This window comes from Mustela lutreola, chromosome 11 (genome assembly GCF_030435805.1).
Source record: "Mustela lutreola isolate mMusLut2 chromosome 11, mMusLut2.pri, whole genome shotgun sequence".
Classification (NCBI taxonomy): domain Eukaryota; kingdom Metazoa; phylum Chordata; class Mammalia; order Carnivora; family Mustelidae; genus Mustela; species Mustela lutreola.
In genome coordinates this window covers 26,406,036-26,422,500 of record NC_081300.1, presented here as the reverse complement: position 1 = coordinate 26,422,500, position 16,465 = coordinate 26,406,036, and the positions used below count along the sequence as shown (strand labels likewise).

Here is a 16,465-nt window from a genome sequence, read left to right as displayed (position 1 = left end):
TATTTCATTTCTGTGGGGAAATCTGGTGATTCATCTTTCCTGCGCATATGTAACTGATTCAGCCTAAAGGTGCATTTAAATAATAATAATTAGCTTGAAGGAGCCTAAAGGGGATATTTACATCTTTGTAGGAGGGCTGCTCCTCCAGTGATGGATGGTGGACGGGGCTGCCCGGGCTGCTGCTACTGCCGCCGCTTGCTTTCTGGGAGGCCAGAGGCGGGGGCGGGGGCGGGGGTAGGTCTGAGCCGCCGGGGTCACCCAGTTTCCCGTCCTCCTGAAGCAGCCTGGAGGAGTTCAGGGCGAGTGGGAAAGCGCCCGGCGCGGCCGGAGCGCGGTCCCGGCTGCTCCCCTTCTCTGACAGCCCTCGGCCCTGGAGGTACCGGCCGCCCCCGACTAAGGGGTCAGCTAGCAGGACTCCCGTCTCCTCGTCTTCCTCCTCCTCCTCCTCAGGGTCTCGACCTTCCTCCTCCTCTTCTTCGCCCTCGGGGGGTTTGTGGCCCTCTACGTCCACCTCCTGCTCTTCTTCCTCGTCATCCTCGTCCTCGGAGCTGTCCTCGCTGGGGTAGCTGCAGCTGGTGCCCCCGGGGGACAGAAGGCCTCGGTGGTGCGGCTGCAGGGCCAGCGGGGGCGGCGGGGGCGGAGGCGGCGGCGGGGCCGGGTGGTGGCGCTCAGAACCCGGCTCGTCGGGCTGCGGGGGCAGTAGCAGCAACGGCGACGGCGGCTGCGGGGGATGATGGTGGTGGTGGTGGTGCGGGTGGTGATGGTGGTGGTGGTGATGCGCTTGGGCCGAGTGTGGCGCTCCCGCTGACGCCCCGTGCAGCTTAGCCAGGCTCTCAGCGTCGTCCTTGCCGCCCACCGGCCGGAAGGCGCTCGAATGGTGGTAACTGCCTCCGCCTGCCTTGCGGCCCTCCAAGAGGTGCGGATGGTGGGGTGCGGGCACTCGGGCTCCCGCGGGGCCCGCTCCGGTGGCCGCGGCGCCTGCACCCGACACGGCGCCGGGGTCGGCCGGCGGCGTGGAGCCCGCGCTGCAGTCCCCACCGCTACCGCCCGGGGGCGACTCGAAGAGAGGGTCGCGGGGGCCCGTGCCCCCAGCAGGAGGCGGAGGGCCAGAGCCCGGGCCGTTGGCTACCACCGGAGGGGGCTGACCCGGCGGGGGCGCAGCGTCTGCGCTCCCACCCGCGCCGCCGGGCTCAGCCAGGTCCAGGAAGGCCTGGCGCAGGAGGGCCGGGCTTTCTCCAAGCGCGCAGCCGAGCGCCGAAGGCGGCTGGGGCGGGGGCTGTAGGTAGGTGGGCACTGGAAGCCCGCCTGGGGTCCGCGGAGGCCAGAACATGCAGAAGGGCGGGTAGAAAGCGTCCTTGCGGCCCGCGGGCCAGAAGAGGCCAGACAGGCCGGCCTTCGGCGCTGCGCCCGCACCGCCCGCGCCCCCCAGGGCCTCGGCCGCGGCGCCCGCGTCCTCCTTCTTGTGGCACAAGCCGAAGGCGGCGGCTGCGGCCGGGAAGGTGTAGGGATGCGGGAAGAGCCCCCCGCAGCCCGGGAACTTCTGCAGCACTCCCCCAAAAGAGCCCTTGCTGGGCACCGGAATGACCGGGTAGCTGCGCGGGCCTTTGGCGCCAGCCGCCGCGCCCGCGCCCGCGCCGGCGCCAACGCTGGTCACGCAGCCGCCCCCGGCGCCGCCCCCTCCCGCCCCGGCGCCGCCAGAGGCCGCGGCTACCGAGAGGCTGGCGGCGGCGGCCGAGAGACTGGCTGCTGCCACGACGGCCGCCTCCTGCAGCGAGTCGTCGTCGTCGTCGAAGCGCGGCCGCTTGTGATGGGCGTGGGGCGCGCCAGCTAGCTCTGCCAGGGGTGGAGGCGGCGGCGGGGGCGGGGGCGCCCCCAGCAGGTGCGGACCCAGTAGTCCCCCGCCTCCAGCCACCGCAGCTGCCGCTGCCACGGCGGCCGCCTTGACGGAGCTGAGCGGGTGGCAGGCGGGGTGTGCGCCCGGCTGGGGCAGCGCGCGCTTTCGGCTGCCGCCGTTGAACATGGCCTTGACATCCTCCCAGGCGAAGACTAGCTCGTCCTGGGGACTCTTGTCAGTGAGCTTGAGATGACGGCGCCACGAGTTGAAGTTGGCTGCGTCCGGCTGCGTGTACTTGGCGTCGGGCGTACGGTGCGAGTGGAAGATGAACTTGTTGGGTGAGAAGTACATGTTGCAGTAGCTGCATTTGATGCACTTGGCGCGGGAGCTGTTGTAGCGCGCGGGAATGAAGCTACCGCGGCAGCCCCAGGCGCACTCGTGAGACACGTCGAAGGCGAAGTTGTCGGGCAGCTTGGGGGGCCTGTTTTCGCCAAGGAACGACTTGCACAAGCGCTCGGCTTCTCGCTTGGTGATCATCCCGCAGCGGCGCGATGAGATAGGCATGGCTCCGGCGCGCCGCAGGATCTCCAGCTGCACCGGCGTACACTGCACGCACGTGATGCCCAGCGCCACACGACGGTTGTGGATCTCGTTGTAGCTGAAGTTCTTGAGGAGAGTGTTGGAGATCTGTGCCAGACACAGGCGCTCCTGCCCGTCGATCACCAACGACACGATGGGAATGCCGTAGAGGATCACCTGGCCCACCTGGTTGGGTTTGAGATTGGCGTGGCCTGGCCGCGGCTGGCTCAGCGCGTCGGGCTGGAAGGCGCTCGACGGCGATGCCAGCAGGATGTCGTTGGGCCCCGGCAGCGGGCTGGAAGCCATTTCCTCCGCGGCGAAAGCCCGGGCCCAGCCCTCCGGTTCTGTCTTGGAGACTGAAATGGAAAGGAGAAAGCGTTGACTAGGAGCCTTTTCAGTCTAAAACAGATGGGATGGGTTGACTTGCTAACTAAACAATTATAATGACTCCCTTGCTCTGGCTAAGACAAGATTAGCGCTGGGCAAAGGGACCAAGTTTCAGACACAGAGGTCACCCCGCTTAGTTGTCTTCAAGGTTGTCTGTTGGAAATGCAGGGGTTGGGAATTACTTTTCTTCTATTCTAAACATCCAAAGTAACTTAACTGTGGGTTTAAAAAAATGCAATCAATTCCTAAGAAACTCAAAAACTTATCCCCGATTTATAGACGCTATTAGAATGAAATGGCATACCTGCTAAAGTTATAGAAAACTGGGGGTTGGTCATCAAAACCCCAATTTAAAAAGACCATTTACATTTGCTTAAAAATAGATTGATTTTGGTTAAAAAAATAAATCCAAAACTTTAAATAAGTGTTTTTTTGTGGTACTCGTGGTTTCTGTGGGGGGGGGGGGAATGCACTACTGCTCGAGACACAACTTATTAAAGCAAAATGAAATCCTTCCTCCCCCATCTTTGCCATTAGATATTTTGATACTGCAATTAGAATTTTTTTTGAAAGATAGGAAAATGTACAAAGCCATATGCATGATTGCCCAAAACAGGCCATCTTACTTTCAATCTTTCAAAAGCCACTTGCTGAACTCAGGGTTCTGGTTCCAGAGATACAGTTTCAGAGGATGAAGTTGTAGATGTGTAGGCATTGAACAACTGTTTTCTGTCATTTCATGACAATGAACAAATAAGCACAGGTGATTTTGTGAAAGCCCAGAAACTGTGTAAAGAAACTAACAATTTGTGGCGATCATTACTGGCGGGCTTTAAAAGACCAATTTCATCGTGAGATGAACAACTTTCTGTGACACTTCTTTTTCTGATCTAGGTAGATATCTCTGTATCTGTAAGAGGGAAAAGCTGACCCATGGTTTAGATAATTCCTGGACCAGGTAATCCGTGGGATTGTTGGAAGCAGAAGCCCGGGGTTAGGCCTGCAGTAAAATTTCTATCTTCTTTGGTCACTGGGATACCATAAAACGGGGAAATATCCAGTAAATTGAAAACACACAAAAAGCAAGCGAAAGAAATCTTTGCGATAAACGCTGCTAAATCAAAACCAAACAAAGTTGTTCATAACCTAGGAAAACAAGACAGTGACCTTTCCATAGCTACATGTCATGCGGGGTGCCGGTGCGACCACTACCTTTTGCCCTGATAAGTCACCGATGGCCGGAAGCATTGCCACTCCTGGCCAAGTACACTGGAGTTTGCTGTACAGCGATTTCCTAGATACTATCTTACCCTTTCACCCAAATTGCCATGTCCTTGCCCTCTCTGGACCCCTGCGACATCTATCCCGATGCCTTTGCCCTGCTGCCCCCTGGATCCTCAGCTCTCATTACCTTCCGCGGCCTCCAGGAAGGCTGAACAAACCTCGACGCGATCAAACGAGACGAGAGCCTGGCTTGTCACTTCGGATGGATCAGAGACAATTTTTTCAGGGGACAGGGCGTTAAATGGCAGTTCAAGGCGCAATGTGATACCTGGGCCTAACATAACCGGCCCTAGCTTCACCAAATGGTCCTTCAATGCTCATTTCCCTTCCAAACCGGGTTCTCGGGATCTTAATAAGACCCTGGGATAACGGGAACTCTCGTTGCGGAGCAACGGCGCTCCGCGGGCCCGGCCCTGGCGGAGAGTTGACTTTACGTTCGAGACCCGCAATCTTAGCAGCTGTAGACTGGGCAGGGTGCCTCCACCTGGGTGTCCTCCACTGTCACCCCAAACCCTCCCAGAAACTCCTGTAAGAGCAGAGACAGAAATAAGAGGGTTGAGGTTGGGGGGGGGTGGTGGTTAAAGCGGGTCGGGGGAGAGGGGACGAAAGTTAGTTGACCCGATAATGGAAGCTGGCGAACTTGCCTGTCCGACTCAGGAGCCAGCGACCCCCAACTTAACTCCCCTGGATCCCAGACCAGCCGCCACCGCAGCCCGCCGCTGCCCCTCAGCGTAACCCGGAACACCCCGCCGCTGGGACGCTCAACTGTGTGCAGAGGCAGGGCCGGCGGGTTCAGCAGTACCTGGTAACCCTTAGGTGTCTTTACGCGCGTGGCTGCCGGCCCATCTTCCGAGGGCGCTCGGAGGCGAAGCATCCAAGCGGGTCCTCGAATCCAGCGGGCGGGACTCCGGAGGGCTCCGTGTGAAGATCCTGGCGCTCGTCGGCGCTAATGGCGCTCGAACCCGGGCCCGGGGAGAACGACAGCCTGAATTGTGGCGGGGCGTCCCCTCGACCGCCGAAAGTGTGGGCGCGCGGAAAGCCGCGGCAGGCGAGCCCCAGGTGGAGCGCAGTCTGACAGCGCCTTTCTCTGTCTCTGAACTCCTGTCGGACCGAGGGGACGCCACCCAGCGGGCAAGGTGACGTCACCGTCTCCCTGACACTCCACATTAAAGGGCTGGCATGTTACAGGGTGGGAGGGGGGAGGAAAAGCGAGATCGAGCCACATCGAGATCCTTTCTCAGCAGGCAAGAAAGCTAACACCTAACCAACCCTCAATTGACAACAACCTCTCCAACCCCGGAGCAAAAAACGCAGCCAATAGTGCTTGTAGCAGCAGATCTGATTTAGGAGTAGAGAGTCGAACAGTATGCGTGCATCCTGGGGACCTGGATCCAGGAGGCCCCGGATTGTAGAAGGACGTCTCTAAATTGACTGTATCCCTGCCCGTTGCTGTCCCCTCCCCTTATTTCTCCGAGCCCCCCTCCTTCGTGAATGATTCCTCTGGTTCACGGTGCAAAGCAGTAGCCTCACTGTACCTCCGAAGACAGAGAAACCACAGTCAGCTGGAGAATAGATTAACTTCATTGCCTCTTTTGAAACACTGCGAAATGAGAAAAAGGGGAGAAGTTCTGTGTGGGGTTCCCAGTCTAGAAACTTGGAAGGAAGCATGAAGAGTGTCCTTGCTTTTTAGGACAAGATACAGAAGGTCATTGCAACATTTTCTATTTTAGAAATCGTACAGTTAAGTAAGGACCCCAGTGAGTGTGTGTGTGTACTCATCTATCAACTCATTCAGAATAGTTCTCTAATCCATTTTTTAAGACCCATGCAGGCCACCTCAGCGTAAGGAAAAGGCGAGTTTGGAAAGCAAGGAGGCCCCCAAACCTGACCCACATTGAGCAAGTTACCAATTCTCCCAGAAAAGTAGATTCCTCCAGGAATGTAGGATCATATGTAAAGTATGTAGGACCATACAGAAAGTAAAGTAAAATAAAATAAAATAAAATAAAATAAAATAAAATAAAGGCTGTCAGAATGAGAAATAACCCTTTGCCATGGCTTCCCCAAGCTGAGACATACCCTAAAATAAAGTGAAGTGTCAGTATATTGTCTCTTAACTGATCAGGTGTCAGGAGTCAAAATGACTATCCCTAGTTTATCAAAAAGGGAAAAAGCTATCTATTTGCAGGATACCAGCAGGGGTTGGGATTGGGAATCGTTAAAGTTTTTCCTTTAGTTTCATAACTGAATTTTCAACTGCTGCCTGGTAAACACACAGGCTTAGAATTGGGCCGTCTCATTGCAGAAGTGATCAAACAAACTTTATTAGCCAGGAATTGGGAAGTCCAAGCAGACTCCATCCTAGAGCATTAACAATGAACCACCCTACGTACAGAAGGGAAAATGAGCAATTTTAACACTTTACCAAAAGTCAAGAAACCAAACAGAGTAGATCAAACAGAAAAGTGAGAGAAGTAGGATTTGTGCCTGTCTTAAATCAAAATGCCAAAAAACAGTTTCAGAGTTATGAAAATTTTGACTTTTGGGGGACATAAGTTTTAAATGGCAGTGAAATAACTTTTTGCCCATTTCCTGGTTTCTGAAGGCATTAGCTGCACCAGTTAGGCTCTGTCCAAAGGAACTGAAGTCACTGAAGTGCTCCCTCCCAATTGCCTCCCAAGCCTCTCATTCTTTTTTTTCTTTTTTCTTTTTTTTTTAAATTTATTTGACAGAGATCACAAGTAGGCAAAGACGCAAGCAGGAAGAGAGGAGGAAGCGGGCACCCCACTGAGCAGAAAGCCCAAAGCGGGCTCGATCCCAGGACCCTGAGACCATGACGGGAGCTGAAGGCACAGGCTTTAACCTGAGCTACCCAGGTGCCCCCCATCCCCCAGCCTCCCATTCTTCTTCTTCTTCTTCTTCTTCTTCTTCTTCTTTTTTTTAATAAACAAACATATAATGTATTTTTATCCCCAGGGGTACTGGTCTGTGAATCGCCAGGTTTACACACTTCACAGCACTCACCATAGCACATACCCTCCCCAATGTCAAGCCTCCTATTCTTAAAAAAAAAAAAAAAAAAAGAAAGAAAGAAAGAAAAGAAAAAGAAAATAAAACACATTTTGTGCCTCCCCAGCCCCTTAGCCAAAAGAGTGTCATGGTCATTCACAAATCTTTTCCCTCCTAAGGCTGAAGGCCTTGTGCTCTTCTGAAGGTTCCCGAGCCAGGCCTCTTTTCCTACATTCCCTGTCCCTTCCCTGGGGTCAGGGTCTCCCACAAAGCAAGGTCTGGCTTGCTTACTATTCCTAGAGCCCAGACTGCTAAAAAGAAAGTGTGTGCTGCTTGGAAAGGACGCCTGACAATGGAGTGGATTTTAAGACTTGAAAATGGGGGGGGGGGGTGAAAAGTCATATCAACTCATTAATGTACCGCAAGGCACCATGGGATCTTTCCTTTCTTGTGGAACTGTTCTCATCTTTGTCCCAACCCCCCAAGCTTCTTTTCCTCTTACAGATCCCTATTTTGAAACATGTCTTCAAAAACACCTTTCCTCGAAAAGAAAAACAGGATAAATCTTTGTGTTCCCTCCCACCCCAAATTACCCTGAGGAGTGAATCCACACTCAATGGTACCTCTAGCCACCTCCTTCCCTTAATTTGTACATTATTTTGGGGGCTTACTGCCATACAAGTCTTTTCTTTTAATGCAGTAACATTTCACTGAAAAGGGAAATGTGTGATGTTAGGTTAAGTACATTTACAAATAATTCTAAGACAGTGCAAAATTTTATTCCCCCAATGAGTCTGGGTTCCTGTTTGGGCTGTCAGACCAATTATATTTTTGGAAGGTGAAGGTGGAGAACAGTTGTTCAAAGCCAGACTCCATGTTTCAGGGAATCCGCAGTTGGACTGCGAAATTACATTTTGTTTACATGTTTTGAGTCTGTGAGCAACTTTTTGCCACCCACAGTGTCTCTGACTTTTTTGCTTTCTCCTCAGTTTGAACAAGTTTCCTAGTGGTCTTCCACGGCCCTTCCATGTTCCTGTCTTGGGCCAGGGGTGCCTGATTCTTGTCAGCCCCTGTCCTCGCCCCTGGGACCATGGCAGGCTCAGGGAGGAGCCGGCGGTGGTGGGAGGCGGCAGGTCTGGCTGAGTTAATCAATGCTTTCCTATTCGAGCTGACATGCATTTTACACGTCGGGACTCTCCTCAGCCGGCTAATTGATTCAAATTGTTTTATTGGTTAAACTGGTGTCACCCGTTTGCATGATGTATCACCACACAGAGAAGAGCATTTCCACTCTCATCTCCGTTCCGGGCGGCTGCGGTTCACCCAGGCCAGGGACAGGTAAAGGAGCCCAGACACCGGACCCAAAGGAAAACCGCAAACCGAGCTGGTCCTCTCGGAACTGGAGAGGCGACGCCTGGATGCAGGCTCACGGGGCCGGCGCGGCAGCCTGGAAGGTGGTTTCCAGCTGCAGCTTTTAACAATTGGTTGAAGCGAACCCAAACCTGACCGGGGAGTCCTCCACTTTGGACGCAGTCTGTTTCCGAGCTGCGGCCGGCCGGGGGACCCTGCGGGTTCGATCCCAAGGCCAAAGCAGGGGCAGGAGCTGTTCGCGGTGCTGACGCGAATTTACCGCTCAGAGGCGTAGCAGATCCTATTGCATTCAAAGCCCTCCCGGAAGAAGGCTCCGGTCCTGTAACCCTCAGAGTCCTAGATTAGGCTCCGGGCTCGACATTGGTTTTGAAGACTTAAAAGGCAGGCAGGGTGGGGGCACAGACACATATTCCCTATTTCTGCCACACCTGTCCCATCTCCATGGATAGCATTTGCCTTGGCCCACAAGATAAAGGTCTCAATAGAAATTCACTACAATTACAGATACCAGATATTTTCTCTTCTGCAGCTTCCAGATTTGGTATTGGAGAACTCATGACAGTTACAGATAAAAGAAACATCTTCTATCCCTCGCATTCCTTCCCTCTTACCCCATTCTAAACTCTTAAGCAGAAATAGTACTGCTTCGGTGTCCCTGACATTGGTATTTCTGCATCAGGTAGGGCATTGATATTTGTTCCAAATCTGCAGGAGGAGACTCATATGGCCCAGAAGGAAACTGGAAGATTCGTAGAAATGGAAGGGACACAAGAATTCTGGTGTATCAGAATGTATGGATTCAGTCAGATAAAATGATATAAATCTCTCTTTGATCACTTAGTAGCTATGGAATTTTGCTTTTACGCCTAACCTCCCTAAGCCCCGATTTCTTCATCTGCAAAATGAGAAGATTGATATGTAACTCTCAGGGATGTTTGAGAATTAAATAAGGTAATATATGTAAAGTGTTTGGCGCACAGTAGTCATTTAATATATGGTAGTACCTTCCTCAGAGGATGAGGCCTGTACTATTGCAAGATAATATTAGAAACATTCAACAGTCCAAGAATAAAAGACATCAATGGCATTTTAGCTTAGTGGTGAGCAGAGAGGGAGCCAAGTTCCTTGGAGGAACCTTAGTCTCTTTCATTAGAACTTTATTGTGCCCCTAATTGGTCTAGTGTTTATTTTGTGTAAGGTAGCCAGAACTACTGCTAGTGTTTGCTTAGCCCATTTAAAATACGTTGATAATAAAAATTACCAATGAAAATGACCATAATGATAATTATTGCCTATAAACCCTGGTTCCCACTTTCCATCCAAAGGAGCTTTCTGCAGCCTGGCAAGCACAGCTCAGACTCCCTGGCTTTTCCTCCATTGCTCTAGCTGAAGTTACATGAAGCAAACCAAGGACGAGGAGCAAACTAAAGACTCATCCATGATGGCAGTCACGGAAGAAATGAAAAAAAAAAAAAAAAAAGCCTCTGAGCATTCTGAGGCTGGCTCTTGTTCTTTGAGCCTTCTCCAAAATACTGTCTATAAACAAGGGCCTTTTCCCCTGGGGCCAGGGAGGGCTGAGAGAAGTGCAGTGGGAGCACAAACATAAAAACCTAAACCACAACAGGGGAAAGGAAGGGAAAATGAACACATTTGCACCTGTATCCCTGCCCTGGTGATCTCTTGAGATCCTTGTGCACCAATGACTATGGAAATCAGCGAGAGTCCTTATCCTTCTTACAAACAACTGTAAGAAATAGACTGTAGGACAACGAACCAAGATTCAATTCTCCTTAATCAAAGGAAATCATTCTCACAAGAAAATGTGCCCTTGGGTAAGTGGCAGAGAAGGATCTTACCTTACTGGTTCACAGAGGCCAGAGACTAATGGAAGCATTTGCTATTGAACTTTCTTTTTTATAACAAAGAGTTCACAGTTCTTCACAAATCCTCACAAACTTATAAACATGGCAAGGTACACACGTGTGCTCATAATTTACATGAAGTAATAAAATATGGAATGGAACATGTCCTTGGTGTACTTAGTGGTTATTTAGCAAATATTACTTGACCAAAATAAAATTCAAAGGCACACAAAATACCCGAGGACACACATATGCCCATGAATACATGTTCCTTGAACACACCTGTGAATGTGCATCAAAGAGGGACTCTAGCACAAGGAATAGCCCACTAGGATCTCTCCCTTCCTTCTCTTCTTTCTCTCTCTGTGCATGCATACACATATGTACCCGCCCCTTCCACTTCCCTCCTCCTCATATTAGCAAGGAGGGGGTCTTTTGAAATGGAGGTGGTCCCAGCTGGAAAACCCCAGAGCTCATTTAGATCACATCACTTCAGGCTTTTGTCTCTGCTTCTGAATAACCTAGGTCGCTACAACAAAAGGATAGGCATCTACATGGAGTTTTCATTGGCAAAGATGCGACTCAAAGATACTGCTATAATAATGAATAACGAGGCAAGATGCTTGCCTTTTTTGATTGCCACTCCTAAAGAAGGGAGAGGAGAAAAGGGGGAGAAAAAGAAGGGAGAAAGTGGAACAAGAAATAGAGGCTGTGAGAGAGGAAAAACCAAGGCAAGTATTTGGGTGGATTTATGCAAAAGACTCTAATTGTAGGAAGACTCCAACTATCACCAAGAATAAGAAATGTGGTTTGGGGCTTTTTTTTTTTTTTTTTTTTTTTTAAAATATCTGGCTCTTTTGTTTCAAGGAAAAAATTTAAGAAAAAACTGAGACTGAAGAAGCATAAAGGGTGTGGAACAGGACCTTTTGAAGCTTGGAGACGGGACGCAGAGGAGTGGGTGTTGGGGGAGGGGGTATGTATTGTCTGTTGACATGTCACAGGAGAGAAAATGACATAGATACACATTTAACATCTTCCCAGCTGACACTGGTGGAAAGAACATTGGATTTTATTTCCTGGGGAAATGAAGGCATTTCCCTCCCTTTCCTGTTCTCTTTCCTCCCACCCCTCCCTGTTAGAAAATTTGCTACTTTGCCATTGAGCTTGATCCCATTAGCTAATACACTATTAAACTATCATGTGCTCTCTGGCTACCCAGTGATCATCATGCTTTCAGCGTTCCTCCTGCCTGCAGTCGTTAACTCAGTGGTAGCAAGAGGTGAAATTAGATATTAGCAAAATAAATCCCAGGAAAGAGGGGGGTAGAAATCTGAGTCATTGATTTTTTTTTTCCCTTGAAAACATAGCAACCAGTGAACATTCAAAGGCATTTTCTATTTTGTGTATTAAAAAAAATTTTTTTTTTTAACAAAAAAGGCTTTCTTCCTTGGGGTTAGGGGTTCAAAGTGAAAATAACTAACCAGTCCCAAACTTTTTCAAGATGTGTTATGATACCATCGACAAACTCTTCATGTTGGCAAATAATTAAATTTTCCATCTTTTAGAACTGTGTAACCTTGGGTGTCTTAGAAACAAATTGTACAAACAAACCGCGGAGATGAGCACTGAGGGTTTCAGAGGAGATATAATGAACCAACTTTAATTACTAACTTGAAATTAAAAATGTAATATACAGATTTAAATTTATTTTCACCTAAATTGTGTATAAAATTATATGGCTTTTGCAGGCTAAGAAATGCTTTGTAACCAGCCATGCTACTAAAAAGTCTGAAGTAGTTTCCAAAACTGAGTTCCCAGACTCACACAGTAATAATGATACATTTATCATTACTGATGACCACCTACTGGGTAATTATTGCTTTGTTACTACTATTACAATCAAGAGATTTCTTTATTTACTGTTAACATTCACTTAAAACTGAATGTTAATGACTGTTTTGAATTCACCAAAGAGAGTTTTCTGTTATATTTCAGAAGTACTTATGTTCTGGTTCAGAAATGGAAAACCATATTATAACAGAGTGGAAGGCTGGGTGAACACTTGGCTCTCACCCTCTCTTGAGAATGAAAACAGCATTCTGAGGAATTCTGGAGCAAAATTTTCCAGCTCAGAGTTGCAAAAGGTTAACATAATGCAACCACTTGACTTGTGCTAATTATGTAAGTATTTTATTACAGGAGATTCATTCATTATTGATTCTTGTTTGCAGTAACTTCCTGCTTGGGGGAGTTATATTTTATATGAGAAGTAAACAACCCATGGCTCCAGGCTATCCACCCCCTAACTCCCTAGATCTGATTTCCTCCCACCCCTTTGTCTAGTTTCACAATTCTCCTGGGTCTCTAGTCCCTATTGAGGAAGGGAGACAATTCCCTAAAACCTCCCTATTCTCTCTTCATTTCCCTTCCCCACCCAGAACTTCCCAGTTGTTAGAAATGTAAAGCTCAGGTTTTGGAGAGTGTTGGATTGGGGATGAGGTTGGCAAGAAAATAAAAGCAATTCCAGTGTTTTCTTTAATATAACATAAAGAGAAGAAAGAATGTTCATTTAAGGGGCGCTTGGGTGGCTCAGTGGGTTAAGGCCTCTGTCTTCGGCTCAGGTCGTGATCTCAGGGTCCTGGGATCAAGCCCCATGTGGGGTTCTCTGCTCAGTGGGGAGCCTGCTTCCTCCTCTCTCTGCCTGCCTCTCTGCTTACTTGTGATCTCTCTCTGTCAAATAAATAAATAGAATCTTAAAAAAAAAAAAAAAAGAATGTTCATTTAAAAATCTAGGGTCCAATTTTCCTTTCTGGAAGCTACCCACAGCTCCCAGTCCAGAAAAGCCAGGATGACCTTTGGCATATCCAGAGGTCAGGAGCTGATCATAAAGGAAGTAGGCGTGGTAGAAGCTGTTAACCAATGGAAAGGCTCAAAAAAGAGGCTCCGGCCTGCCCCTAAAGCAAAACCGGATCTCACAGCCAGTGGTTGGTACAGTCTCCAATATCTTCTACCCAGAGCCTGTGACAAATTGCACTAGGAAAAGCATGGCTTTGCTTGTGGGATGGCCTAAGGAGTCCTTGTGAAGGATTGTGCTGGCTGCCAGGCTGAGGCGCCTTCAGTACTTTCACTCTAAAAACAAGCACTGGCCATTTGAGGCAGACTGGTGAGAAGCCAGTGTTTCCTAGAGGGATCAAAAGGCCCTGGCACAGGCCTCCAAACTAGGAGCAAGGGTTTCCTTTTGGGCTTTCTTCCATGTTCTGAGACCCCTGCCCAAGAGTCTCAGTTCAGCTAGGATGGACACAAGGTGCCAGAGGTCAGTATGTTTAACTTTCAGAAGAAGTGAGGAATTGGAGATAATGGAGAGGCAGTGGAAGAGCATGGAGCAGCGTGTGTGTGTGTGTGTGTGTGTGTGTGTGTGTGTGTGTATGGGCGCACGCGCGTGTAAATACCCTGTTCCTCCAGGTTCTGGTGTGGGCAGATGGAAAAGAGAAGCTTGAAGTTGGAGTCCCCAGACTTTGGATCAGCCTGTAAAGAATGATATGGTACAATCTGAGGTCGAAGGGGGTGGTTTGGGAAGGTGCCTGCAAATTATTTGGGATTGGGCAGGACCTGCCACAGGCCTGGACAGAACTGACAGAGTTCAAAGCCCAGGTTCATCCCTGGGTCTCTACTACTTAACCTAGAATTTTTGCACTTTGGACCTGAGTGGAGGGAGGGGCGGAGGAGGGCGCGGGGAGGGGGGCACGGAGGCGCAGGGATGACTTGATGTTCCAAGGGCTCTGGGAAGATGAGTCCTGGGTGGAAAAGAGGGGATAGGGAAAGTGCCGAGACCGGGGCCTGCATGGGTGCTCTGGCCTTGGTCAGCACAATCTCGGTTCCCCTGGGCGCCTTCGCTCCCCGCTTTTACCCCAGGCCTGGGTGGAACCGTTCTGCGTGATCTACGGTGGAATGCCGAATGCCGTTCCCAGCAAGGCCTCCTTAATGGTCCTTTAACAAACTCTTCGATCTCTCTTTGGCCGCCCTGGCTCCCTCTTCCCTTCTCCACTGCCGCCATCAGTTATTTATGACCGGCGTTAATTATTCATGAAAAGAGAAAACTCCGGCTTTGGGAACTTTTCTAGGAGCCTTTGGGGGGGGGGGTTCTCCTTTTTCCGACTCTATTTGGTCGGATCCTGCTGTGAAGTGGTGACAGGGAAGCCCAAATGGTTGGACCGAGGACACAGGAAAAGCGGGGAGAGCTGGGGGGACTGCACCCTTGGTGCTGGTCAGCTCTTGCCTCTGCCTGAGCGGCGTAAACTCCTGGAACCCGGAAGTTACCAGGCGCGCTCGCGGGAGTCGCTGTCCTAGCTTGGAGGTGCTGAAACCGCGCCGCGGGCGGCCGGGGTGTAGGCGCGAAGACGCTGCTGCAGTCCCAGGCGGGGTAGCCTCTTTCCACAATTCTCCAAAAAGTCTTGTTTGCTTCTTTCTCTATCTTTTTCTATACGGCCCCCCCACCCAACACACAAGTGACACTAGGACGCTGTAACCAAAGATTAATTGCCTTAATCAAATGAACCCATCCTCTGCAATTAATCTTTTAGCAACAAATTAGAGACAATTCACCTGAACCTCCCGGGTCAGATAGAGAGAGATGGAATGGGTGGGGGATGGACCGGGTGGGAGAATTTGAGAGAAGCCACAAACGATATGGAGTGAGGACTTGGGAATAGGTGTGCTTTTAAGGCGGGAGGGGAGGGGTGGAGGTAGGGGTCAGCGGGGGGGTTTGTACCGGGGCCGGAAGTTCCTGGAGTCCCTTTCAACCCAGTTTTTTCCCAAAGGAGGGAAGGCCGAGGGCGGAGGCCGAGGCCACTTACCTGACTGCACTGCCCTCGCGGTCTCCGGCCCTCCGCGCTTGGTCCTCCCCGCCTGCCTCTTGTTCCGCGGCTCCACTGCCGCTCTCTGCCTCCCGCCGAGCCTACCGCCTCCCCAGCGCGGGATCCGCCTCCGCTGCCCGCAGCCCGCGGTCCTCCTCACTCCTGCTTGCGGTCGGGTCTTCCACCGCGACTCTGTCCCGTCAGCCTCTCCCCTTCTCGGCGGTCCCCTGCAGCCACCCAGCTCTTTCCACTCCTCTCCTGGGCAAGTTCGTAAGTTTGGGGGTGAGGGTCGCTCTCCTGGCGCCCAGCTTCTAGGTTTAGCTCGCTTAGATCCGCACCCCCCACTCCCCAGCTCAGACCTAGATCTCTGACGCCGCCTGTTGGTCAGGCAGGGCAGGGCAAGGCGAGGAGTGCTGCGCCAGCCCTAGCCCTCTACCCCCGCCTTTCCACGCCCAGTGGTCTAAACAGCAGAGAAACTAGGGGAGGTTTGGAGGCCTGATAATTGGAGTGGGGCCAGGGGCAAAAAGGAGCAATTTGCCTTGGGGGCGTGCAACCCGGGCTGGCAGCTTGGGCTCCCTGCCAGGAGAAGGGTTATCCCAGGGCGCGCAGGTGCGCCTCTCCGGTGCCGCCCTTGGGCAATTCACTACCAGCAGGGACCCCTCCTCCTGTCCCAGTCCCCGGGGAGGGACAACCACTCGAGGCGAGGTCCGGCGGGAGGGGGGAGTCCATAAGAAGCACGGGTCAAAGGCACCCACTGTGTGTCTCCAGAACGGACGTGTGTGTGTGTGTGTGTGTGTGTGTGTGTGTGTGTGTGTTTTGGGGGGTGGGGCACTGGAGACAGGAGTGAGTTCTCAGCACAGCCAGGGAGGAAGTCTTTAGGGCCTTATATTGCTTTATTTTTTTTCTTTGTTTTAAAAAGACTTTTATTTAAGAGAGGGACAGTGAGAGAGAGCACAAGAAGGGGGAAGGTCAGAGGGAGAAGCAAATTCCCCGTGGAGCTGGGAGCCTGATTCGGGACTCGATTCCGAAATCCCGGGATCATAACCTGAGTCGAAGGCAGTTGCTTAACCAACTGAGCCACCCAGGTGCCCTCTTATGTTGCTTTAAAAAGACAAGTTAGCCGAATCCATCTCATTGTGAAGTGTCAGACCGCTTGTAGGGCGAGTGCGGGCTGGGCTTCCAGCGGAGTCCAGCGCTCGGGGCGGTGGTGGTGAGAATATGGGATACCGGCCGAATTCGGGAGGACTGAGTGGTATTACAAAGGTAGACTTTCGGGTTCCGGCCTG

General features: G+C 51.1%; 1 protein-coding gene across 2 annotated transcripts in view; it reads right to left on the bottom strand.

Annotated features, from left to right (window-relative positions):
- The window catches only part of SKOR2 (SKI family transcriptional corepressor 2), a 52,359-nt gene extending 36,915 nt beyond the window's left edge, over positions 1-15,444 (bottom strand). The window contains exons 1-2 of one of the 2 annotated variants that reach the window (XM_059139659.1): positions 15,180-15,444; positions 122-2,769 (exon numbers count right to left, since the gene is read on the bottom strand). In XM_059139659.1, the coding sequence (XP_058995642.1) occupies positions 122-2,719 (2,598 nt within the window). In that variant the 5' untranslated portion in view covers positions 2,720-2,769; positions 15,180-15,444. Of the gene's footprint in view, positions 1-121; positions 2,770-4,886; positions 5,177-15,179 lie in introns of those variants that run through there. The other variant, XM_059139658.1, reaches the window with a different exon arrangement.
- Positions 15,445-16,465: the final 1,021 nt, after the last annotated feature.